Source organism: Peromyscus leucopus, chromosome 8b (assembly GCF_004664715.2).
Source record: "Peromyscus leucopus breed LL Stock chromosome 8b, UCI_PerLeu_2.1, whole genome shotgun sequence".
In the NCBI taxonomy this organism is placed as follows: domain Eukaryota; kingdom Metazoa; phylum Chordata; class Mammalia; order Rodentia; family Cricetidae; genus Peromyscus; species Peromyscus leucopus.
In genome coordinates, this window is record NC_051086.1 from 57,622,510 (window position 1) to 57,648,779 (window position 26,270).

At 47.4% G+C, this 26,270-nt stretch overlaps 1 protein-coding gene across 8 annotated transcripts in view; it reads right to left on the minus strand.

The window, feature by feature from the left end:
• The window catches only part of Rap1gap2 (RAP1 GTPase activating protein 2), a 227,036-nt gene that overhangs the window by 40,268 nt on the left and 160,498 nt on the right, over positions 1–26,270 (minus strand). For all 8 annotated transcript variants that reach the window (XR_003734214.1, XM_028866705.2, XM_028866703.2 and 5 more), the window contains 8 exons: positions 19,144–19,179; positions 15,524–15,568; positions 14,626–14,658; positions 14,064–14,276; positions 12,809–12,912; positions 3,358–3,436; positions 2,544–2,597; positions 232–315 (listed from right to left, as the gene is read on the minus strand). Coding sequence is in view for 7 of the 8 variants with exons in the window: in XM_028866705.2 (XP_028722538.1) it covers positions 232–315; positions 2,544–2,597; positions 3,358–3,436; positions 12,809–12,912; positions 14,064–14,276; positions 14,626–14,658; positions 15,524–15,568; positions 19,144–19,179 (648 nt within the window). In the remaining variant the exon portion in view is untranslated. The remainder of the gene's footprint in view (positions 1–231; positions 316–2,543; positions 2,598–3,357; positions 3,437–12,808; positions 12,913–14,063; positions 14,277–14,625; positions 14,659–15,523; positions 15,569–19,143; positions 19,180–26,270) is intronic.

Sequence of the window (26,270 nt, forward strand, 5' to 3'; positions counted from 1 at the left end):
GCCTTTCCTGGAACTCGCTTTGGAGACCAGGCTGGCCTCGAACTCACAGAGATCCACCTGCCTCTGCCTCCCAAGTGCTGGGATTAAAGGCGTGCGCCACCACCGCCCAGCAAAGCATATCTTAAAAAAGAAAATAAGAGCCTAGTTCAGGACCCCTGCACTTGGGGTGGGGAAATAACGCAAAGTCATAAACAAGAGGCTATAGTGACCAACGTGAACCATGATGCTTACCTGCCTGGCTTTTTGATAAATAACTCCAAACTTGAAAGTGTTGTTGACATCGTGCTCATCATAGGACACAATCATCTGAGAGGCCTACAAAAATGTGGAAATGGAAAAACAATCAAGATCGACGTCAACAAGAGGCAAGGAAAAAAAACGAAAGACAGGCCAGCTTCACCAGAGAGTGGGTCCAGAGAGGAGACAGCCACACACACACGCAGAAGAGGAGAAGCAAAGAATCGGCCTGTGTCAAGATGCTGCTCCAATGCCCTCTCTAGCTTCCAGCACCTAGGCTTCCCCAGCAGTAGCCAAACCTCCCATTCTGATCCCATCCAGATGTGCCAGTCACAGATGGGACATAAGGAATTCACTTTATCCCACGGTTTTATTTGTAGTATTAAAAAAAAAATAAAGCCAGTCCCCTCCCCCAACAAATGGTCATCAAGGATGGCTCTGCTCTAAATTCAAATCCTTTGCAGAAATGCAAGGTCGAGCACGTCACGGCTCCTACCCAGATGTCAACCCACAAAATGATCCAGCAAGACAAGGCACATACCACAGTGAGCACAGAGCGCTGTCGCTCTCATCATCACCCATGGAACCCTCAAGAAATATCAAAACTGAGCTGGTTTATGAGAAAGAGAAGATTACCTGAGTGCTATTGGGAAACCTCTACCACACCAAGGAGGGATTGGCCATGTGCTGTATAGAGGCAGAAACCTGGCTTGACTTGGTTGAAATGTGTGGCCCATGACAGGATGCCGTTACACTTTACCTCTGCAAAGGCCTCGGCTGTCTGAGAAAAGGGGTGCTCCTCAGCTCTCCCAGTGACAGCCCTGCTAGCCACCCTATAAGTTGCCCTCCATGGCTGCCTGTGTGGAAAGACGAGAGCAGCCGCCCTGCAGGGAAAAGGCTGGCCATAGAGACCTTCCTGGAGCACGTAACTCTGCACGCGTGAAAATATAGACGCGTCTCAGACAGATTCACGTCTCAGCTGGACATCAGCCAGCCTTCAGACAGACCAGACCGCATGAGGTACCCCTGCTCTGCCGTTACCACCAGGCCACTCAGGCTTCCCAAGGCAGACCTACGAACGAGCCTCCGGGAGCCTCCTGACAGATGTGATTGCGACGAGGACTGCCAAACCTGAGTTCAGCTCGGCCTTTTGGATGGGGTTTTGCTGGGTATTAAACCGCACTCATTCAGCTTTGATTACAAAGGTAGGTCAATCTGAATGACAGGAAACATCGTTGGTGTTCACAGATGATAATATGACGTTGACAAAGAGGCATCTGAGAAAAGTGCTCTATGCAGCTGAGGACTCCACTGCCAGCTCATCCCCCACAGATACACAAGTGCTTCTAAGAGTGCTGTGCCCGATCGTAGCCATTTAAGACGTGGTCGAGGGCGTTCTGGATGTCGAAGCAGGGTGAAGATCTTGCTTCCCAACCAGAAATTTCATCTCACAGTTCCTGGTCGTCAGAGCTGAGACTTGGGGGATGGACTGAGCTGAGCCCAGCAAGCTCCAGCTGCAGATGCACGGAACACAGCAGAGGCCATATTGGAAGTGCGTCTCTGCTTCCATTTCCTCCCGGAGCCCCTGCTGGCCTCTGAAGCAGCTGTCAGTACACGGGGTCTTTTCCTACTGGCAATTTCAAGCCATTCTCCACTGTGGATGATTTAAGCACTGTCATGCGGTAATTGCCGCTGACTGCATTTGTTGGTTTGTTTTGTTGTTATTGCTTCTCCCTGCACACATCCCCATACCAGAACCGGGGTCAAGATCAGGCCAGTCATAAGAGAGCCAATATCAGAGAATCACCAGTTTATTAACTAAGGCCAGCAAGGCTGAGAGGACCTCAGAGCGGCAGTAACATGGGCAACCAGGAGCCAAGGTTTGGCCTCTTCCTTCTAGTGCGTTGCTGAGCTCTGCACCCCATACCTCCATGACGTCAGGGTGGATCGGACTGTCTTTCCAGGCACAAATAGAATCTGCCCTACTCCAAGCCTGGTCTCAGAGAAGTACAGCTGGGGAGAGGCAGAAACACTTCAAAGCTGCTACCCCCCCCCACCAGCCTTCACAGCAGGCCAAGAACCTACTCAGCTCTGCTGGAAGCCCAGGCATGACTGTGGATGGTTCCCAGGGTACCAGTTTGTGGAGGGGTGAGTAAGAAAAGATGAAGACATAGAAGAGCATCATAGAGACCCCACGTGACCCCTCCATGATGCAAGGAACTCCCCCATGGAGCCCCAGATCTATAGATCCAGGCCAAGCTGGAGAGCTATGGACAACAGGCCCACAGGGACAGAAAGCTCCTCACCTTGGGGTACAGGACAGGATTGAATTTCAGCCCCACTGCATCATCACAGAAAGCCTGAGCAGGGAAAGAAACACACAGGTCAAGAACCATGTCTATAAAGCACACACAGGTTCCTCTGCCCACAGACATAAAGCATCATGGGAGAATGAGGCACATGGGATTCAAATTCTGCTCCTCACTAATGTGGACCCAGGACAGTCTAGGGTCCTGGGGTTTCGTGATAAAGAGAGGCAAAAAATGAAGTCTAGGAAACATTTCCATTCTGACTGGAAGACAGCACCAAAAAAGCCATCACTCCCTAACTCCCACAAAAGGCACAGTTCTGCTGGTATTCCTGTATTCAGAGTGGATATAGTCTACGTACTCAGAGTGAGGGTCCCACTCAGCCCAGCCAACCGCCCTTCTGACTCCACTGACTCCATTCCCAAGTACCCAGTCACTCATACAGTGACATGAACCTTTGCCCCCTGACCATCCCTTCCTCAGAGTAGGACTGGATCAGGATCACCCTCAGCCCAGCCCCCACCCCTCAGTGAAAGCTCCCTAGCCTCTGAAGCACTAGCCATGGCCAGCCCTGCCTTCCTACTTCTCCTGTCTCCTGAGTGGAGTAGACTGTTCCACAAGCAGCTTGAGGGACCAGGAAGAGCTGGAGGGAGAAGAGAAGATGGAGGAAGCTGCTAAGCCACCTCACCCCATCTAGGCAAGCAAAATCCCCTCCCAGTTCCCAAAGGCAGAGCCTGTACCCCGCCCCCAACCCTAGAGCCAGCCCTGGGCTGACAGAATAAGCCACCTTCCCTTAATTTTTGTTTTTTACCTTGGCAATCTGAGGGACGCTGGGCAACTTGCTCAGTCCAGCCAAGGGGATCCGCTCATGGACCGTCTTCAGTTTGGACCTGTGTACAGAAAAGGGGGAGATGAAGGCACCCATGAAAACCAGTCAGTGGATAAAGTGGCTGAGGTCCCACCAGGCAGGGTCCTCGGTTCGCCTCCATCTCCCTGGAAACAGATCTGCCTCCCCAGCCAGCCTTGGGGATATGTTCACCACATTAAGATGAGAAAACTCCCCAAGGGTGGTAGATACTTAAAGATCACACCTGGGAAAATGCCTAATGCAATTAGCTGCTGTTTTCAAGGCCACCATTATTTTCTGGTTTGTGGGTTCTGTTTTTGTTTGTTTGTTTGTTTTATTTTTTATTCTCCCAGAGAACTGGGCCCAAGTTCTGGATATATTTAGATTTTGAAATGCAAATAAACCTTTATGAAAGATAATCTAATATTTGAAAATCTGGATTTACTCAAAAAATAAAAGGGATGGAATCCGCTTTAGAAAGGGATTCAACATATGACTCTAAATTTAGCCTGTTCCCTGATTCATTTAGCACATTATCAAAGCGCTGAATTTCACGGACCACTTTCTGCGCCTGCTTAGATTGTCATATGATTTTTAATTCGTTAACCTCGTGGGTTGTAACTCTGCTAAGCCATCTTTTCATTCCATGGGTGAAACTCCAAGTGTTTGTGGTGTATGGTTTTTAATCATAATCCTGCTGAATTTAATTGGTTGTTGTTTATTTAGATCACATCTATGCTCCAAAACAACGCTGGCTTTTTTTTTTCTTCATGTACCTCCCTTGCCAAGTTTCCATAACAAGGTATTATTCCAACCAAGCAAAATCACAGGATATTTCCTGTCTTCTGAAATAATGTGTGCGATACATGGATTTCTTTTTCCATTTTTTTGGCTCACTAAAGGTTTGATATAGTGTATATGTGACATCTCTGGGCCAGCTATCCTTTATAAGAGGCCCCCTTACAGTTCTTTAGTGGTAAACACATAAGTTTTCCATGGGTCAATGTGGATAATTTAAATTTTTCCACCCAAGTGCCCACGACATGCATTGCTATGAAGTTGTTTTTATGACCTTGGGCTTCGTTATTAGCAGCTTCGTTCCTCCAGCATAGCAATAACCTTGGCTGGTTCATAGGCCAGTTGAGGCTAGACCCAGGCTCTCCCAACTCAGCTGCACCCATCGCCTGCCTGCATCCTTCCTGCATTCTGTTCTTAGCTGAGGCTTGCCTGCCGGACATAACCTTTCTTTTCACCTTTTCCCTGATGCTTCTACTTCGCTTGCTCATCCTTTTCCTCTCCTTCTTTCTCTTTTCTGCCATTGTTTTCCTGGCTGATCAGCCTCCATGTCTATTCGTTTAGTCTTTCTTCCTTTTCACAGACGCATCTGCAACTATGCATCTCTGTGTAAGCGCCACTTCAACCGCATCCCACACGCTTTGATAGGTAGTGTTTTTATTGCCATCTTGTTCTAAATATTTTGTCAGTTCTTCTGTGATTTCCTTTTCTGCCCACGAGTTGTTTAAAGGGGCCTTAGAAACAAAAAACTTTACAAATACAGGATTATTTTTCCCTTGAGTGTTTTATTGTTGGTTTATAAATTAGTGGTCATATTCAGGGAGCATAACCTATATGGTATTATCTTAAATTTCCTAACAATACACAGACCTTTTTAATTTTTTCACACTCCATGTAGGCTCTAAAAGGATGTATTTTTTTTTCTTTTGTTGAGAGCAAGAATACAAGATTGAATCTGTTTATTGCACTGTTCAAATATTTTATAGGCCTCACAATTTTATTCTGTTCTAGCCATTGTTTTCTGAGAATGTTTATCATCAGGATTTCCACTAAACTGAGGTTTTTGTCTACTCCTCCCTAAAAATTCATCCGTTCTTGCTTTGAGACTTTTTGTTGTTGTTTTGTTTCCTTGCAGGGAACTGAACCTAGGACTTTGCACATGCTAAGCAAGGACTCTCCCCGGGAAGCTACATTCACAGCCCCAGTTCTTGCTTTTTATACCCAAGACTACCTTACCAGTCCATGTCCATGACCGTTAGTCCTCAGTGGCCTGTCCTCTTTCCCTTTTTTCTAATATGTATTTTTTATGGATATTGGGCCTGTCTGTATGTCTGTGCACCACATTCATGCCTGTCCAGAAAAAGGTGTCAGATTCCTTTGAACTCAAGTGACAGATGGTTGTGAGCTGCCACGTGGTTGCTGGGAATCAAACCAGGGTCCTCTTAAGCGCTAAGCATCTCTCCGGCCTCCTGTCCTCTTTACTATGAAGTAGGCTAAGGCCTATGAGGGAACCCATCAAATGGCATCTTTGTCTAGTTTGAAGAAATTCAAAGCAAAGTAACAAGGAAGAGTAAGGCAATGAGGGGCTGAAATCATTTGAAATCATTCCTTTGTTACTGATAAAGATCAAGCAAGAACGCACAGCTCCGTGTGACCAGAAAACAAATCCAGACAAACTTCAGAAATTATCTACATTTCAGGTACTGTGAGGCAGGGGCAAGACCCCTCCTTTGGAGACCGCCCGGGAGAAAACTCCAAGAGGAAAGGGGAGAAGGAACATCGCTAAACATCAAGTTCTTGCTCCAGAACACAGCTCTCAGAAACAGGGAAGAGAACCAGGAGTGCTAAATGCAGTGTCCCATCGACGCAATGGAAAACACTGGGAAGAAACGGTCCCAGGTGACAAAGGCCTGCTCCTTTGTGCCTGGTGCTTTTTCAGTGAGACGCCGCACTGTCTGGTTTTAATACTGCTATGCCCGCTTTCTTAGTTATGGCCCCGCTGAGTCTTCATCCCTTCGCTCAGTCTAAACCTTTCCACGCCTGTTATTTTCTTAATAATGTCTCCTATAGTGAAATGAAACTGCACTCTTAATCAAATTGGATTTTCTAATATTTTAACAGCCAGCGTAATCTGTAATATCTGGTGCAAACACTAACATGTTTGGAAATGGAGTCTGCCATTTCATATTTTCTGTGGGTTATTCTTTTCCTCCTCCTCTCCAGCATTCCACCGAATGAAGTCCTGGGTGTTTGTGTTTTCGTTTGCTTGCACTGTTTTATTTTTCTTTTTATCCCTCCATATCTTGCATCTCCCAATACACATGTTTGCATTTTTCCCAGCAACCCCTGGAAAGCCGTTGCATGCTTCATCCACTGACTTCTGCCCTCCTTTCAGCCTTGCTGTCTTTGTTGTAAACAAATGTAAATTCAATTTGCCTTCTCAACTTGGCAAAGAAAATCACTTCTTTTTCCCAGTCAGTATTTAAACTTGTCAACACTCCCCTTATTTCTTGTTACTTTTCTAATTGTATCTCTTCTCTGGGTTTTCTTGAAGTGTATATATATATATCCTTCAGTAATTCTTCCAGGGACACTCTGAGAGACACACTGCACTATTATTTTTAATGTTTGAAAACAGTTTAGTTTTATCTTTAGTGATAGCTTCTCTGGCTATAGAACTGTAGGTTAGAATAGTTCTTCACGTCCACTTTTACCGCACTTTAAAGATAGCATCCCAGTAGCCAACAACTATTATGACCCAAGGGAAATCTGCTCCCCATCCAGCTGTCAGCACCTCAAAGACTGGCTTTCACCTCAAACAGCATTCATGACCTTAGTTTCAGCTTTGATTTCTGTCGCTTCCCTTAAACGTGTCTACCAGTATTTTTGTTTTGAAATCATAATCCATGGTATGTTTGTGAGCTTTCTCCAGCTCTCACACACTCTCAGCTCTTACCCATGGGTAATTATTCACTAGTATGCCTAATCATTCCTCAAACTCCTGAGACGAATGCAGAGCCCCCCCCCCAGTCTGTTGTCCACATACCTTATCTTCTTTTTCTTACACTTAATCTCTTTATCTGCACTGAGTTCTGAATGGATTCCTTGGGACTGTCTCCCAGTTCACTCTTTGGAAAGACTAGATTTTATCCCATGTGTTAAATTTATGTCAAGAGCTATTTTTCATGCTGATAACTCTAATTGCTCTCTTTATATACCCACATGCTCCTGATTCAATTCTCTGAACAACAATTTCTGACCCGTTCGAGAGATGCTGTCCATTCATCTTTCTTTAAGGTCTTAAACAATGTGTTTAAGTCAATCTGAAAGCACAATATTATCTGCAGTTCATCACAGCAAATCCCTCTTCCATTAGTTGACATTTTAGCTGTCTCTTAATGCCAGTTTTTCCCATGTCTTTGGAACTTTCCACCCACTTTTCTCCATTCTCAGTACAAGCCACCTTGGTTTCGTTCCCATCATGGCTGCTGGTCTGGACAGTCTGGGGGAGCCATTCACATTATACAGTCCATTGGCCTGGGTCATCACCTGTGCTCACCTGGCTCGGCTCAGCTCCACAGCCTCCTGACCCGCCTTCCCGCTGTGGCTCTGCCTTCACTACAAGCTGTTTCCCTCATTCTAGCCAGTCCAGTCTCCCTACCTACCTGGTCATGACATACTCCCTTCGGTAGCACCCCCATTACTCTGGAGATTTGAAAGAAAATCCAAACTTCCAAACATGATGCATGGTCTAGCTTTCCTCTACCTCTCTCAAACACTCTTTTGATCCTACACCGGCTCAGACACACATCTCACGGGCTTTGAACCATTATCTGTAGCTATCATTTGCACTGCCCTGAGCAGCCTGTAAAGATCCATGTCCACTGGAAGGAGATAAGTAGGGCTGAGGGGAATAAGAATAATGAAAGCAGGTGCTGAAGGTGAAGTCAGTGGTAGAATGCTTGCCTAGCATGCACAGACCACGGGGCTAATCCCCAGCACCCCAGCACATATTAAGTACCGATTAAGCAAACACTGAGTGAATAATGCATTTCTCACAATAACTATTCTAAACATTGCTAAATAATTCTTTCTTGACTATCATAAGTATGCTTTATAGTCTATGTGGATTTGAGGTTCTTCACTGCTTCTTTGCTTAAAACATTCTTCTGTATTTATAAATACTGGACCCTATTTTTTTTTTCTTTTTCTTTTTTATGAATTGGCACTTCATTCATCTGTTGTTGGGTTGTTGTTTTTTTATTTTTTTATTTTGTTTTTTTTTTTTTTTTTTTTGAGGATCTTCTAAGCATTAACAAGTTAACTGAGAAGGCTCCCATATTTTCCTACTTTCTTGAACAGTTTAAGTAACACAAATCTGTTCCTTTAAAGTTTAAAATATCTACCTGTAAGATCTTCTAGAGCCAGAAACATTTGGAGAGAGAATTCTCTGAGAACTTTTTTAGTGTATTCTACAGTTGTTGCTGCATTTGAGTTTTTACTCTCATCTTGAGTTAAACTTGGTCATGTATTCTTCCCTGGAAGGGCACCTGTTTCTAACAGCATTTTCAGTTGAATGGCTTATGTTAGATACAACATTCCTTAATAATTACTTAATCTCCTGATCTGTAACTATGTATCATTTTTAAGTTTTGTTTTTATTTTATGTGCCTGAGGTTTGCCTGCATGTATGAATGTGCACTATATGTGTGTAATGCCTAAAGAGTCAGAAGAGGGCGTTGGATCCCATTAGGCTAGAGTTATAGCTGTTTGCACGCCACCACATGGGTGCTGGAAATCCCAAATCTTCTGGAAGAGCAGCCAGTGTTCTTAACCACTGAGCCACCTCTCCAGCCCCGACAATGTATCTTTTATGCCTAATTGTGTTTCCTTTTATCAGTTTATGTATTTTTACACATATTATCTACATTTAAATATTTTGAATATTTTTATCTGTACACACATGTTTTATATATTTTATCTATGTGGGCTGTGAGATACAGTCTCATGTAACCCAGGCTGGTCTCCAACTCACTCTATAGACAAAAATAACCTTGAACTCCTGGTTTTCCTGCCGCTACTCCCAAATGCTGGGATAACAAGTATGTACTACCATGCCTGGCTTCTTTGTCTCTACATTTAACTAGATAGTCATCAATATTGCTTTGTTTTCCCTGGCAGAAAATGCGATTTAATAACCAAGTCTTAGGTTATTTTCATTCTAATTATTTTTTTCCACATTAATATTTGTTCATCCTTCCCTCTTGCTTTCCTTAGATAACAGTGTTGATAATAATGAGGCCAGCTGTCATTATCAAGAAGCTATCATATGTGGAGCCCAGACTCACTAGGGCACGTAAGCACTCAATTACTTAATAATTTCCTCGTGCATAAGGGACCTGAAGCACTGAATGGTCACTAATAGCAATAGCAACTTGCAAATATCATTTTTTATTCAGCAACAAGCAATAGATCTTCTTCTAATGAGGGTTTTGAATACAACTTATATTACAATAATACAAATGGCATTACTTTTCTTTTTATGCGTTTGGGAGTTTTGCTTGCATGTATGTCTGCCTATGCACCGTGAGCATGCCTGGTGTCCACAGAGGCCAGAAGAGGGTTTGGGGAGCCCTGGAACTGGAGTTACAGACAATTGTAAGCCACCATGTGTGTGCTTAGAACTGAACCTGGGCCCTCTAGAAGGAAAGCCAGTACTCTTAACCACTAAGCCATATCAATCGCTAAATATCATTATTTATAGATATCCCATGACTTTGTGGCTTTGACTTCCTCTCTGGCATAAAAATTACCTAGAAAATTATTATGATTGTTTCTAAATGGCTAAGTGAACTATCAGAAGCATTACTTTGTTATGAATTTCTAGTTTTATTGTCAAAATTTAAGTGAATGCATCCAGCAGAGTGCTTGCATTTTGAAAGCCATTTAGACTTACTCCCTGGTTCAAAAGCTGCTCAGGAGACCTGCTGTCAGAACTACTTACGAGACTTTTCAAATAGAAATGCCAAGCTACAAGCTAATTTAACAATGAACAAGGCTTATGAAGAGAGTTCACAGCAAAGAACTGTGGTGGTCCCTAAATACAGGAAGTGACGTCTGCAACCGGTGGGTATTCCCACGACACACCAAGGCTGCTGGCATGCTCATTACATGTTTTAGGCTGGAGAGCTGGCTACTGTAAATCTGGGACACCAAATTAAATAATCCAGAGGTCTAACACTGGGACAGGGATCACGGCCAGCGAGGGAATTTCATCCCTGCTTAAGTCCTTCTTTGTGTCCGGTGAAGCTGCTAAGCCACGGCGCCCGTTTCGCCTGCCTGGTTTCCAACTGGTCTGGCAATTAGTCCAGGGCCACGCTGCGACTGCCCAGTTCCCCGGCTGGTGTGCGGCTTCTCACTGCCGCCCTACCCGCTGGCTTCCTGTGGGAGAGCCACATTCGTGTTTCCTCGGTTCCTGGGGTTTCTGGCTTCAAATGCTGTGGGCTTAGAACAAAAATAATTCTTTGGAGAAAGATATCTGGCTATTCATCCCTAAAGAGCACCAGATTCTTCCTGAATCTCCTATCGGGACTCACTATGTAGCCCAGATCAGACTCAAACTTTTGGCGTATGATTACAGGCGTGAGCCACTAGGCCTGACTAGAAACCTCCAATTATATGTATTCCACTCCATTGCTCTCCAGGAGTGGAAGGTGAATCAAGCTTCAACTCAACGTCACCTACATTTTGGTCCTAACTGTCCCACAGGTTACAACTTTTTAAAAAATTATATGTCTATATGTGTGTGTATGCGTGTGTCAAAGCATGTGCTGTGTTCCTGACACCCATCCCTAGCTTTTGTCCATGGTAACCATTTCAGCTGAGATATATGGGACTTAATAATAGAAAATAGAGCTTTAGGGAGTCAGGCAAGGTGGTGTGCACCTTAAATCTCAACACTCAGGAAGCTGAGGCAGGAGGATTATGAGTTGAAAGCTAGTCTTGACTACACAGTGAGTTCCAGGCCAGCCTGGGCTACAGACCCTGCTTCCAAAAAAATGTCAGGAAAGAACGAAAAACTAAAAGGTCCTTATGATCAGCTGCCACCTCACAGACATCTCATGTTGTCTTGGTCTGGGTTTGATTAAGAAAGAAAGGTTTCCAGCGTAGGCTCATCTAAGCGGAGATCCTACTTAGAGACAGGGACCCAGGAACCACCCTCTCGGGAAACCGTTTAACTGACTCTGCCATTCCTTGCAAATACTGTGTCTACCCAGAAAAACACTTGCAAAGACAATGGCTTCCCTTCCAAATAAGAAGTAAACTGGGTCCTGCTCAGTTGGCAAAGCACAGGCCTCACCAGTACAGCCCCTGAAGCTCATCCCCCAGCATCACCAAGATGCAAACCAAAGCTGGACACATGCTGACAACTTCCTCAACACCTGCTCCCAAAGCATGGTTATATCCATTGTTCTGTGCTCCCATATTGAAAGCTGAAAATTTAGACAGAAAAAAAAAAGTCATTCCTGGAGCTGGGGAGATGGTCCAGTCTGTAAAGGACTTGCCACTCGAACAATATAGACTTGACCTCAGTTTCCAGCACCCACATAAAAAGGCAAGCACGATGGTGTATGCCTGTAATACTAGTGTCGGGGAAGCAGAGGCAGGAGGATCCCTGTGGCTTACAAGTCAGCTAGTCTCGATGAATTGGTGAGCTCCAGATTCAATGAAATCCTGTCTCTAAAACTAAGCTGTCAAGAAATACAGGAAGATATCCAACACTAACCACTGGCTAACATATGTGCACACCCATACACAACACGCAGACAGAAAAGAAAGCTGTTCTTCCTATCCTCAAACACCTTATCATATTTCCAATTACACTCAACACAGTTCTCCCTGACTCCACCACATCTGACCCCCACCAGGGACAGAGATAAACCCATGGATTTATTCGGGTCCCTGTAGCACCCTATGCAAATGACTAGAATAACACGTGTGACATTTATTAAAATTCTGTTTCTCTCTTGTGAGACTGTAAGCCTCTGGGGAACAGGGACCAAGACTCAGTCATGGCTGTCCCCAGCACCCATCACAGTTTCTCGTTCGAGGGTACTTAGCAAACCATGCTAGTTGAACCAAAGAGAAACCAATTCAAGTTCTCTTGCTTGAGGAAGTCATGATTCAGAGAGAGGGACCCTGACGTCAGTGTTCCTGCTGAGGACATCACTCCAGCTCAAGGACCTCAGCACACATAACCTTCCCTAACTAGGTGACTAACAGGGTAGCATTCTGACCATCTCTCCCAGAACATGGGACTGTGTCCCACCTTGATGAGCCACACTGAGCCATCCCTACTTCGTCCTCCATCTCCTCAGAGTCACTGTTCCAGAAGTTCTGGCTTAAGTGACCTTGAAGCTCAGACAGCTGGCAGGAACACATGGTCACGCTGCCTGGCAATACCATATACAGCCCCAGGATTCCAGCAGCTCGGCCCCTCCTCCTGTGCAACCGGATCAGACTAGTCAGTCTGGTATTTCTGCCCTCCCCCCCCCACCATCTTCCTTAATGCCGGCTCTGCCTGGGAGAGGCGTGGTGTCCACCAGTGTAGCAGCCCCACCTGAGGATGATCCGAAGGTACTCAATGCCCTCAGCTTCCTCACATTTGATGGACAGGATCAAGTTCCCCAGGCTGCTGCCAGTACAGTAAAAGTTCAGATGATCCTAGAAACAGAAATCAGGTATGAGCCTCCAGACATGGACCCCATATAACCTCCTTCCACCAGGAGGGAGAAGCCCACAAAAAGGAGGAAGAGAAGGACGCTACTGCTCCAACAGTGGTGATGGTGAAGATGATGATGATGATGATGATGAGAAGGAGGAGGAGAGTGGTGGTAATGGTGATAGGGATGATACTAATCGGTGCCAACCACCAAGTCCTCAGGATGTGCCAGGCACCACCCCACAGCCTTCGTACCTATTATCATCCTCTTGAATCCTAACCACAGCTTTGTGTAGGAGATGATGTCACCATCCCCATTCCAATCACACAACCAGTAGCTGACCAGAGCCAGGCTCAACTCCACCTCTGGCTTGACTCTCAAGTTCAGGTCCTTCACCACCTGAAGCTGAGTTCACTTTCTCACTCAGGGGACAAACCCTGACCACTCCAAACCACGGAAGAAGGCTAGGAGGAACCCAAGCAGAATGGCAGTCTCTCTTCATAAGGTGTGGCTCTCCCTGGCTTCCTGGAGCCCACCTCCCAGGCCCATCTAGTTAACAATGAGCCCATGGAAGTTGCACTTAATGCTCCCAAAGGTTCAGGGAGGTCTGTACAGACTCTTTCCGGTGACGCTGAAAAGCCATCTTAGGCCAGAGACTTCCAGAGCTTCCCTTGGGACTTTGGGGAATATATCAAGACAAAAACGTATTTGAGGAAATGTAACTTGGCCATTGTTAAAGTATCATTCTCACAGGGCAACATCCAATCACAGCACTCAGGGGACCATCCTGAAGGAGCCTAAGAGATGGGGACTGAGCACATGTAAACAGAGCCATCCAAGTAGGGAGGGCATATTTTTGAGCAGTATAACTTGAGCAGTTAAAACCCTATCCCATCCTCCTGCACCCCCAACACTACCCATTTCATCACCTCATAAAACACTTGCTGGAGGCGGTCCCCAAAAGGACTCTTCACAGGGACTCCATGTCACTCCTAAGACTCTCAGTAAGACAGGGGCGGGCAGTGCGGAGCACAGAACCAAGAAAGGGAAGAGGCAGAGAAGCCAGAGGAGCCCTGGAACCATCCCCAGAGGCATGGTTCCATGCCACCATCCCGGAGGCAGAGTCCACTGTAGGAGAGTCCCCGGACTCACCTTGCCCAGGAAGTGTCTGCGGTAGGCCCTGGCTTCACCCCTGCACTCAAGCTTGTAGCCGAACGTGTTGGGGCTCAGGCTGTCCTCTTCCTCCTCCTCATAAACGCTGCTGCCCAGTGACGTTGGAGTACCCACGTTCTCTGGGTCCTCAATCCAGTAGCCCCCAAACTGGGGCAGGATGATCAGGGGGTACGGGCCTCCCTTCTCCACAACCTGGGGACAAAGGGGGGTTCTTGCCTGAAGCCTGCCCTGAACTGTCATGGAGAGGGACCCCACCCACCTCTGAACTGTTCCCAAGAGGGAGGCCTTGTATCTGAGGCCAAGGGCAGGAACATAATGCCCCATGGCATCTCTAGCTTCACTGGGACCCCGGGTTTTACAAAAACTATCTGAGATCCCCCCCAAGTTAAACCTCAGAAAAGCCTCAGACACAAAGATAAGAAGGGGCGTCAGGCCCTAAAGTCTTAGGCCCAGGGTTCTTTCCCATGTGGGGCTGAAAAGGGCCATGATCTCCTCAGGAAGGAGACCCAGAGCAGGCTGTAGTGCGGCCAAGAGTTCCTACCTCTTCGATGCTGGGGTACGGGATATAGTCATCCTGCAAGACAAAGCACAGGGCACTGCCATTAGTTCCACAAGTGGCCAGAACAGTCTACCTACTGTTTCCATGTTCCTCGCCGAGGTCTAGTGAAGGGATGTGTTAGGAGGACCTTGTAGGATTCTCCAGGACTTCAAGGAAGCAGAGCCGTGGAGCCTTCTAGAGGCAACCCTAAGGACTCAGCATCCCATGCCATTGAACTCACCTCCAAATCAATAGACCTGAATGCAAACCCAGCCAACCAAAGACACAGCACACAATATGGATGCCCTGGTCACCCCCAATGAATATTACTTTGTCATCCTAGGGGTCTAAAACAGAAAGAGAGCTGGGCAGCTGGGCAAGTTGGCACACACCTGTAACCCCAGCACTCTGGAGGTAAAGGTAGGAGGATCAAGAGATTGAGGTCATCCTTGACTACATAACAAGTTTGAGGCCAACTAACATTAAAAAGAAAAAAAAAAGAGAATCCTAGTCTCTCCCTGTCCCTCTCCCCCATCCCCTTCAAGTGACTGGGCCTTGGAAACAGAACCTGAAGCTAAGATCTGGTGGCCCATCAGAGTCCTGAGTCCAACAACCCTCAACACTGTGTAGGTGCACAGAGAGAACAGGCCTCCAATCCTTGGGTCTCATTTGAGAGTCTCCATCCAGCCTGCTTGGAAACAGCCTTAAGACACTGAGCCAAGGCCCCTTTGCCACCCACCAGACACAAGTCTAACAAGAGTGCAGTCCTTAACTGGTTCCTGGTGAAAAGCAGAGTTGATGGGCATGCAACGTGAGTTCAACACGTTCACTGATCCTCCTGCCCTCTTCCTACATTGGCCCCTCACTGGGTCCCACTGGCCACCTCAACTGCCTATCCCACCTTGTTCTTCTGGGGTCCTGGCCTCTGCTCTTCAAGCTTGATCCCCTGTGGAAACAAGGAAGAGAGGATCTACGTAAGCCGAGGTCACCGCACATGGTTAGGAGCCTCTGGTAGGCACTGGAGCCTCTCACCTCCCACACCTGGCAGCTGTCAGTCCCAACACCAACCCCAGATGTGGTTGCAGGGTGGCCAGTTAAGAGTTTGCATAGACTTGAGCCAGACCACCTGCGTTCAAATCCCAGCACTGACACTTCCTAACCTGGTGACCTGGAACAAGTCACAGGTTCTTCTGCATGACTCCTGTTCTCACCTATAAACGATAACAGTGCCTTCCACTCCGCAGTGCAAGTTAAAGGCTGGGAACGGGTTATGTATTTCAGGCACTGATGGTGTACAGTAAATGGTGTGGGCAACATTAGTGTAGGTGGGTAGTATTGTCTCTGTGCTCAAATACCTTCCTGAAGGCCACAGGGCCGTGGGTGGGAAAGATGAGTGCCCACATCTGCAGGTGTCAGAGCCAGCGTATTGGTCCTCCTGCCTTCTAGCTCCTTTTCCTGGAGGAAGGGTGTTTGGATGACAGGCAGGAAGCACGGTCCTTCGGGTCCTCTCTCTGTCAGGCACTTCCTATTTGTAACCCAGGGAGTCTCCCTAGCTGCATTTGTAGAATGAGGATCTGACCTCAAGTCACCATCTGCATTTTCCAGCTTCAGTAACCAAGGTTGGATTAAAGGGCTTTGCCTGTGGTTGTTGGGAATTCACTTCCGGGAGCAGCCTCAGTCGGGTTCTGACTTAACTGGACTGTGCATGAGAGAAGGAAATGCAAAGCTTTTCCCAAGACTGAGTGCATCGGGTGAGAGCATGAGCTGGGGGCATCTGGGAGATGCAGTCCCCCTAGGGAGTCAGAAGCGGGGCCCTGACTGGTCACCATCTTAGCAAGGCCCTAACCCTCCAGAGGGAGCGCCACCATGGCTTCTTTTGAAGGCGGAACACCTTTTCATCAGTGAGGAGACTGGGGCCCCAGAGGCAGCTGTGTGCCCAAGGACACTAAGCTCGTGAGTGACAAGGAGTCGTATTTGAAGCTGGGTATATAACCACACACCCTGCTCCCTGGACAGCAGGTCGCCTGCTAACTAGGTGGATTTTGATGCCGTTTCTCTGGACTGCTGGACTGAGTCATCCCACAGCATTGTTCAGGAGGGCGTGGGAAGGTCCCTCCCACTGACAGGTGCTTCTCACACATCCGCAGACAACAGCCTGGGTGGCCCTGTAGACCCTGTCCAGGTCGGCACACCGGGTGGGTGGGGGAGTGAAGTCAGGAGTTTGTTTTGTTTGTCCCGCATTAGTCATCCCTGTCTGGGAACAGTCCCCAGGGCAGGAGGGCAAACCTCCCCCCAGCCTCACTGCCACTGCACTCCTTCCCCTCCCCAGGAGCCCCATCCACAGCCAGGCCCTCCCTCCTCCAAGCATCACCCACTGTAGCAGGTACTATCCTATGTTCTCTTCTCCCTCCCCCCAAGAAACAATGGAAGTTCAGAGAGAGAAATGAGTTGACCAAGGGCGACATCAGGTTCAGACCTGAATCTGGACTGGGAGACTCCAAAGCATATGCCCCAAAGCCTCCTTGACTTCAAATTCCTAGACTTAGGCTGGAATCGGGGGGTCTTGGATCCTAGTTTCAGGGCTTCAGAACTAGCAAAATGGCCCAGCCATGTAACTTCTCCAAGACTCAGTGTCCACGATGGTAAGATGAAGAGAGATGAGGCCCACGCCTGAGGGCGGAATCCAGCCACACGGCAGCATTCCCTCTCTGCCAACTGCCTACATGTAAGCTCCATCCAGGCAGTTGCTGGAAACTGAGTCCCCTAGGGCCAGTGCCCAGGGCACCCATGGGTAAGTCTTGCACATGACGACTTTGCCCCCCACCATTTCTACTGAGGTGAGGCTGGCCAGCCACGCTGGGCATCGCTGTCTCTGAGATAACGAGAGATGGAAAACAAGCCCCCCCACCCTAGAGAGGTTCCCAGTGTAGCTGGGAAGACAAACCCAGCAGCCTCGCCAAACGGAGCAGTTCACGAGTCCACAGTGCTGGGTTCTGTGGGAGGAGGCAAGGACTTCAGCTGCAGGTGAGGGTGGGCGGGCTGAGAGAGCAACCACAGTCCGTGGAGTGAGCCACCAATCCCTCCCAGGGAGCTGAGATCTCACTGGGTAGCGGGGAGATTCCTCCACTTTGCTTTGTTGTTGAGCACTTAATGATACCCTGTCTTCCGCTACTCTGCGGCGCGTAGCTTGTTTCCGCAGCTAGATTATGAGTTCCCCTAAATGAGTAGAAAATGAGTTTGCGGTCCACACACTGCCGGGTGCAGAGGAGAATTTATCCCGTGGTGATGGCACAACTACTAACCACTACTCTCCCTGAACACACCCTTCCCTTCTGTGCCCTCCACTCCACATCACAGGACCCCGCTGGACCCTTCCTCTGCCCCTCCTCCCAGGACGTCCAGCCTCTTATTTCAAACATGTCTCCTGAAATAAAAATATTTTAAAAAGAAGAGAAAGTAAAGCAGGCTCCTCTAGAGTAGAAACGGGCATCATTCTTTTCAGCACTCATGCTGAGTGCTCTCCCCTGTGATGTGGGGGGCCGGAGAGCCGTGAGATGTGCAGTTCTGAAAGCCTCATAAGAATAAAACAGCCCCTGTGGACCTGGGATCCCAGAGAAGCGCTTGGCATATGTACACCATTACCAACCCCTCCATCACCGCCCTGTCAGCTGAGCCCAGAGCTCAGCCGATAACCAGTGTGGACAACGGAACAGCTCTTAGCTGTGAGCCCTAATCTGGGGTGGGGGAACACTCGTTCCGGGACACATGGATACAAACACCCCTGGCCACTCAGATCCCTATGTTCAACGGCACAGTGTCTGCAGAGAACCTGCATACATCCCGCTGTGTCCTTCAAGACCCCTCTAGGAGACTTACCATCCCTAACACGATGCAAACATGGGGGAAATGGTGTTGCTGCCTTGTCCAGGGAGGAAGGGCAAAGGTAAGGTCTGTGCGTGTTCAGTACACCCGCCAGCCCCCCAGTGTCGGCATCCACGGTTGCTTTAACCCACAGAGAGGGAGCTGTAGAGGTGGACTTGATTACAAAGGGCCCTCAGATGCACTTCACACTTTGACTTCACGGGGCGCCCTCCAGGCATTTACGCATAGGATCTCATTTCACCCCCAACGGTGTCAGTGTGTATTCTCACTCTTACTTGGTTTTGGTGACGTGGAAATGACAAGCCTGTTGTGTAGTAAGTGGCAGATACAGGGCCTGAACTCAGATCTGCATCTCACTTGTGGCCCTGCCTCCCCGACTCCATGAAACTCTCCTCTAGATGGGGCTTGCTTTTCCAGGGTTCCTTTCAACTCTTTCTAGAATCAACAGCTCTTCTGAGCCTTCCCCACATCCCAAGGCTTATGATATATTGGGCTGGCCCTCCATGTCCCAAGGCAGGAATCTACCCAGCAAAGTGGCCTTAGTTGTTGGAGCTGAGAGTCCTCTCCCTCCAAGGCACCTCCTGGTATTGAGACCACCCACACCTGAGGTTGGGCTGCTGACCCCTGTGGAGTGCTTACCTGCATCTTCTCCAGCATCTCGAAGAACTCTGCAGACTGAAAGACATAAGTGGGGAGGGGTTAGGAGGGAGGGCTGCTGAGAATGCCTCCCACTCATCAGCCCTCTGGAAACTGAGCCCCAGCATTCCTTCCCCAGGGACAAGACTCATTTGGGTCAAGAGAGAAGCTAATGTGATTTCTGCCTTTGCAGGCCTGCAAGGGCCAGAACACTCCAGGCAATCAAAGAAGAAATAAAACAGGCCCTGGCTAATGATCAGACCTAGAGAGTGCAGGCCCTTGCAAGAAGGAGGTTATGCGGTTCCCTAGAGAAAATCCAAGTCTCCCAAAATGCCTGGGAAGACTCAGCCTCCAGCAGGATTGGCGTCTGGGATGTTTCCAGCCAACAGCAGGGCCAACATGGCCAGCACTCCTAGTTTCTGCCATTTGCAACACCACAGCCTTTTCTGTCTCCTATAAAACCTCACTCAAGACCTGACAGAGAGCCAGGAAACACACAGCTGCTCCAGCCTGAGCCTGATGTGGCCCTGCGGCCCCAGCCCCTGAGGCATGGCTTTGAGACCTAGAGTAAGTTGACGAAGCAAAGCTCAAAACCTACTGGACTGGGCCTCCAGGTCCGAGGATGAATTATTGTTAAAGGCTCCAACAACCCCTTCCCAGACCTTTCACCTACTTTGTTATCACCTGTGTAAGCTTACAAGGAACAAGGAAGCTGATGAGATTGTTAAAGGGACACAGGAGTCCTTAGAAGTCCCCCACTCACCACGCCAACACCACTGCCCACATCTGGACCCTGGCATCTGTGAGGCAATGAGTGCCCAGAGCAGACAGTCCCCAGATGAGAGAGATGATGGAGGAGAACACACACATCCTCATCACTCCTTCATGCACTGATACAGCCACCCAACACTCCAAACTACAAAAACTGACTCAGAAAGAAACAGAAAGTCTAAAAAAAAAAAGTGTAACAAATATTGATTTAAAATTACCCACAAAGAAAGGCCCAGGGCCAGATGGCTTCAACTGTACATCCTACCAAATATTTAAATAAGAATGAATACTAATCATCATGATCTCTGTGAAAATACAGCTCCCAGACTAGGAGACTTTGTTTGCAAGCCATGTGTCTGATAAGGGATTGTACATAGAATATGTAAAGAACACAAGCCATCCAATAATAAAATACGGCAAACAGCTCCATTTAAAAACAGCACATGTGTGGCTAGGGAAATGGCTGTGCAGGTAAAGGGCCTTCTGTGCACGTGTGAGGACCAGATGTTGGGTCCCCAGAACCCACCTAAAACCCATCGAGAGTAGAAACCTACCAGTAATCCTGGGGCACAGGAGGCAGAGACAGGGAATCCTCGAAGCCAGCTAGACTAGTTGAATCACAAGCTCTGAGCCTTCAATGAGAGACCCTTCCTCTATACAGAAAGTGGAGAGCAATTAAGAAAGATACCAGACATCGGCCTTGGGCCTCCACAGGCGTGTGTAGACATATGTGAACACGGATGTGCACCATATATACAAAAAACACAAATACATGCACCATATATACAAAAAACACAAATACATACCACATACATATATTCAAGAAAGCAAATGTTTGTAGAGACATACCCTACCCTGAGAAGAGACACGGATGGACAGAAAATACAGGAGAAGACACTCTGCATCATTAACCATCAGGAAATGGAGCAAAACCACAAAGAGACTCCACTCACATTGCTCAGGTGGCCACAACTGAAAAATGGGGAATGAAAAATCTGGGAGGAATAGGGGGAGGATCAGGGGCAAATATGATCAAAATATATTGTAGGACATTCTCAAAGAATTAAACTTTTTTTTTTAAGTTTTTCAAGAGGGTTTCTCTATGTAACCCTGGCTGTCCTGAAATTCACTCTGTAGACCAGGCTGACCTCCAACTCAGAAATTCTCCTGCCTCTGCCTCCTGAGCACTGAGACTAAAGGTGTACACCACCACTGCCTGGCAAGAATTAATTATCTTTAGAAAGAACAACAGAAGAGAAACATTGGGGTCCCGTGTTCTGTGGGCAGGATGTAAAATAGCACACGCACTATGGAACATAGCTTTCAGTCCCTTAAAAAAATCAAACACAGAGCCAAGAAAGGTGTCACACACCTCTAAACCCAGCACTCAGGAGGCAAAGGCAGGAGGATCTCTGTGAGTGAAAGATCAGTGGGGTCTGCGGGCAAGTCCCAAGCCAGCCAGGACTATGCAGTAAAACCATGTTGCAAGCAAAAAATTAATATATGAAAATACCTATTTTCAATTTAAAAAAAAAAGAAAAATTAAACAGAGATGCTACCTGACCTGAAATTCTATTCCAATGTGTACACCCAAAAAAACTGAAAACAGGTACTCAAATGTTTGTACACAAGTGTGCACAGCAGCATTTTTCACATTTGCCAAAAGGTTAAAAACTCCAAATGTCCACCTGGAGAATGAGTAAACAAAATGTGACATATAGATACAATGGTGTAATATTCAGTCATAAAAAGGAAAGAAGTATTGATCGGTGATATCATATTATAGATGAACCTTGAAAAATTACAGGTACGTGCAAAAACATAAACACAAAAAGCTTCACAGTAGATGACTCAATCTGTGAGTTTAGTGTCCAGAACACAAGTGTCTGCACAGACAGAAAGTGGGTTAGTTGCTGCTGAAGGAGGAAGGGCCGGAAGACTAGAGGATGACAAACAAGACGCTGTGTTTCTCTCAGAATGATGAAAGCCTTCTATCATTCACTGTGGCAACGGCCACACAACTCTGTGGATACACCAAAAACATGAAGTTGTACACTCTAAATGGGTGGGCTTAGGGCATGTGGATTTTCTCAGTAGAGATATTCTTAATCCCTACACAACATTTCAAAAAGAAAGAAACAGTTTACACTGTTTGGGTAAGACATTCTTCCAGATGCATTAAGTTGTGGAGGAAAGCAAATTAAGGGACACAACATTGAATATGATCTCATTTTTATATTTAAAAAAATAAAAGAACCTATATGCATGCATAGAAAGCGAACTACCTCAAGCTATGGAAAAGTAATCATATTGAGAAGGGCAGATGGCGGCCACTCTCCTTTCATATTTGGGCTGCTTCATACAGTAGAACCACATCACTTCTATAAATCATTTCTGCCAGGAAAACAGAAAGATGCACAGAGACCATGAAGCATCCACTAAAGGAGAAACAGAAACTGACCACAGAGCAGAGGGACGAATGCCTGGCTTCCTAGTCTTTAAGGAACAGATCCAATAAACAGTAAGGCAACACTGTTCATCTATCACGTTGGCCAGTGTTGGCAAGGCTATGGGGTGGTGGACACAGGATCCATAGGGGTGCACGTAACTGGGGTGATCTTTCTATGGGACAAATTTGTGCTCAGTGTCCAAAGTCTCAAAAAATGTTCCCATGCTTTTTGGTTCAGTAAAGCTGCTCTAGGGAACCGACCTTAAAAGGATACACCAAGGGGTGTTACAGGTTAAAAAAGGAAGAAAAAAGAACAAGGAAATGGTTCATGTGCCCAGAGCAGGGAGAAACAGAGGATGAAAAGAGCATGCCCATATGGTCACAGCCCACAAGGGCCGGGCAAGGTAGAGCACTTAGGAGGTGGAGGCAGGAGGCTCAAGAGTTCAAGGTCATCCTCACCTACATAATGAGTGCAAGGCCAGCCTAGGATACAGGAGACCCTATCTCAGAAAAGAAAAGGTCCCACAAGAGACAGCTATGTGAATTCTGCCCACGTGGATTCACAGTGTGCTGCTAGGTGAGGATAAAGCACTGGAAACAAGGAAGGAAGGCAGTCACCTCCCTTTCAGCTAAACACAAATCAGAGTCTACTGTAGAAGGGTAGGTCTGAGGATGAGCATGCATTGAGAAGCATCTTGGAAGACACAGGCCGAGATGAGATCTCAGTGAAGGCTGTTTCTTTGGCGTTTGCTCACCAACATTTTTATAAATTGCTTTTCACGTGTAATCCAGGTTTTAAAGATTTTGACACATATGTGGAGGCTCTGGCAGACCTTTTTTTTTTTTTTTTTTTTTGCTTCCCCTAAACCCAGCTTCAGGTCCACTCTCCAGCTTCATACCAAGGAGTTCCTGAGACACAAGTCACACAGTCTTCAGAGATTACAGAAAGCCCTGGATTCAAGCCAACTTATTCTCAAGTACACACTTAGCTCTGTGTATCACTAAGATGTGTCCTTGAGTCACCCCTAAACCCAGCTCACTCTCTGTTTATCTATCTGGTAATCAAAACCTCTTCCACAGTTCCTTCGTATGGACCACTGAACCCCAACTGATGAAACACCTTCGAGACACGGGCAGAAGGCTGGAAATACCAGGAAGGATCCAGCTTCCCACCTGGTCTTTACTCTGAGACAAACCTATGCAAGGGTATGTTGCAGACAACCAGTCCACATTGTTCAGAGGAGGTGTGAAGCACTTCTTACTGGGACATCAAATGTACTTCTCTCCTGCTGTGTATCAAATAACTCCAGAACTTGGTGCTTCTAAACCATTTATGTAGCATTCAGGAATCAAAATGGCATGTGGTGACAAGATCCAGTCACTCAGTGGCCTCCCTGGAGCTGGTACATCCACATGGACATCGACAGAAGGACACACTTCATCACAGGGGCCTCTCCACTAGCTGCTTGAGTGTCCTCAAAATGTGACAGCTACGTTCTCCCAGAATAAGTGGTACAATAGAGGGGGACAGAAGAAGCTGTATCATCCTGCACCACTCAGTCTGAAGTCCTATTGGAAGCAATGAATAGGAAATCCAGGCCACACTTGATGGACAGGGCATTGAGTTCTACCTCTCAAATAGAGACCTAGGAAAGAATATATGACGTAGTCCAGGGAAGGTGGCCCAATCAGCAAAGTGCTTGCCCCACAAACACATGGACCTAAATTCGAACCCTAAGCATCCATGTGAAAAGTGAGGTATTGCAGCAATGTGCCTATAATCCCAGCACTGAGGAGAGAGACGTGTATCCCAGAGGCACGCTGGACAGCTAGCTAGTCAACTGCAGAGCTCCAGGTTCAGTGAAAGATCGTGTCTCAAAAAAACTAAGGTAGATAAGCAACTGAAGAAGATATACCTGATACAGAACTTTAGCGTGCACATACACACACACACACACACACACACACACACACACACACACACACGCACACGTACAGTGTGTGTGATATAACTTAAAATCCACACATCAGGAACAGCTCCAGCAAAACACAGGACCCAGGCTGACCTTACGAGATCAAGACAAGTGACTTGATAGAGAGGAATGCAGAGCACACGGTACCCAGGCACCAAGAACCGTGCGGCAGAGGTGAGAAAGGACAGGAATAAATACACACATTTGATGAGCAGGGGATGGATCCGCCCATGGCCTGAGGCCTCTGGATCGAACATCTTTAAGGTCAAATGGAAAGGACAGCTGGGATGCAGACCTGAGAGACTCTGAACACCAAGACTAGGGCTTCTTCTGCAAGGCAGAGAGCTGGTTGCAGCAGAAAGCTAGGAGGCAGCAGAGCCCGAGTCTGGGGGACAGCCATGCTGCTACTACCCAGCTATGTGGTAATGCTGTCCGTTACTCTCTCGATTTCCTCCACTGAAAACTGAACCAAATAATCCTTGGCTTCCAAGGGTCTTAGCACCCAGCCAGGGCCCGCTCCACAGCACATGCCCAGCAGACAGCAGCTACAGGCAGGAGGGTCAGGAAGCTGGTGGAGCACACTTTCCCTTGCTGAGAGATATTCTAGCAGCTTCGGGAGACTTTGTATTTCATGACTCCAGGAGTCTCCCCACAGATGGTGTTTCTGGATGACTGTTGCAAACGTGTGCCCCCATGGCCCCGGGGCTGGCATGGAAGGTAAGAAGAGCCATGATTCACCCTCAGCTGTGAGTAACACACCAGGTGGAAGATTCCTTTGTGGACAATACTCGAGCAGAAACCGGCCAATGCAAGCTGGCCTCCACCGGGCTGGCCCGACTTCTCAGTGACTCGCTGAACTTTCCAATGGGACAATTCCACCCTTGGCAAGGAGCAGGTCTCCCTTTCCACCCAGAAGCAAGGTGACTCAGGCCATCCTGGAACTGCACTGCAGCCATTTAGACCCACCCTCATCTCTCTGAGAAGATTCCGCCCACTCAAGGGCATGCAACTTCATAAATGCTTGCTGACTTCCTAGCATTTTCCCATATGTCCTGTAGGACAGATGGAAGCCCTGGCTGGGGCATCCTTAGGAAGGGGACCTCCTTCCACCCAGAAACCAGCCCCCTGGATTTCACTGAGGAATGTGATCCAATAGCAGTGTCAGCTCAGCTGTCTGTTTTATTATTAGCAACAACTGCTACCACCCAAATCGAAGCCGCGGCCAGCATTTCCCCCTGGGCTCTGCTTTCACAGACAGTCAATTAGGCCACGAAATAATCACAGCAGCAGCCCAGCCAGGGAAGTCACAGGCTGGGCCCCAGGGTTCCATCCCGTTCAATCCCTGTCCTCTCCACCTCCCAATATAGAAACCGTCTGGTCTTCCCTCTGGAGGGCAAAGAGAGTCCTTGGGGAAGGTGATTCGGGAGGAGGTCTCGGGGAGCAGGAACAGGCATGGACAGGAACTGCAGGGAGCCATTTGGGTTTAGGAAATCTCAAGAAATCGTGCCTGCGCTCTCTCTTGCCGGTTCCCTGCTGCCCAGGGAGTGGAGAAGCGGAAGTGATGCATGGAAGATGGCATCTGTATGAGACAGTTGTTCCCTAGTGTCTGCACAAGACTGGTTCCAGGACCCTCTACAGATACCAAAATCCACAGATGCTCAAGGCCTTTATATGAAATGCCATAGTATTTACATATGAACTATGTGTGTCCTTCCATGTACTTTAAATCTGTTCTGCATTATTCATAATGTCTAATGCAATGTAAATGTTATGTAAATGGGAAGGGACATGTGTATGTGATCAATATAGACATGTGCTCTTGAGCTGTGTGTGTGTGTGTGTGTGTGTGTGTGTGTGTGTGTGTGTACACCGTAGAGATTGAACTGAGTCTTGCACATGCTAGACAAGCTCCCTACCACTAAACTCTATCCCCAGTT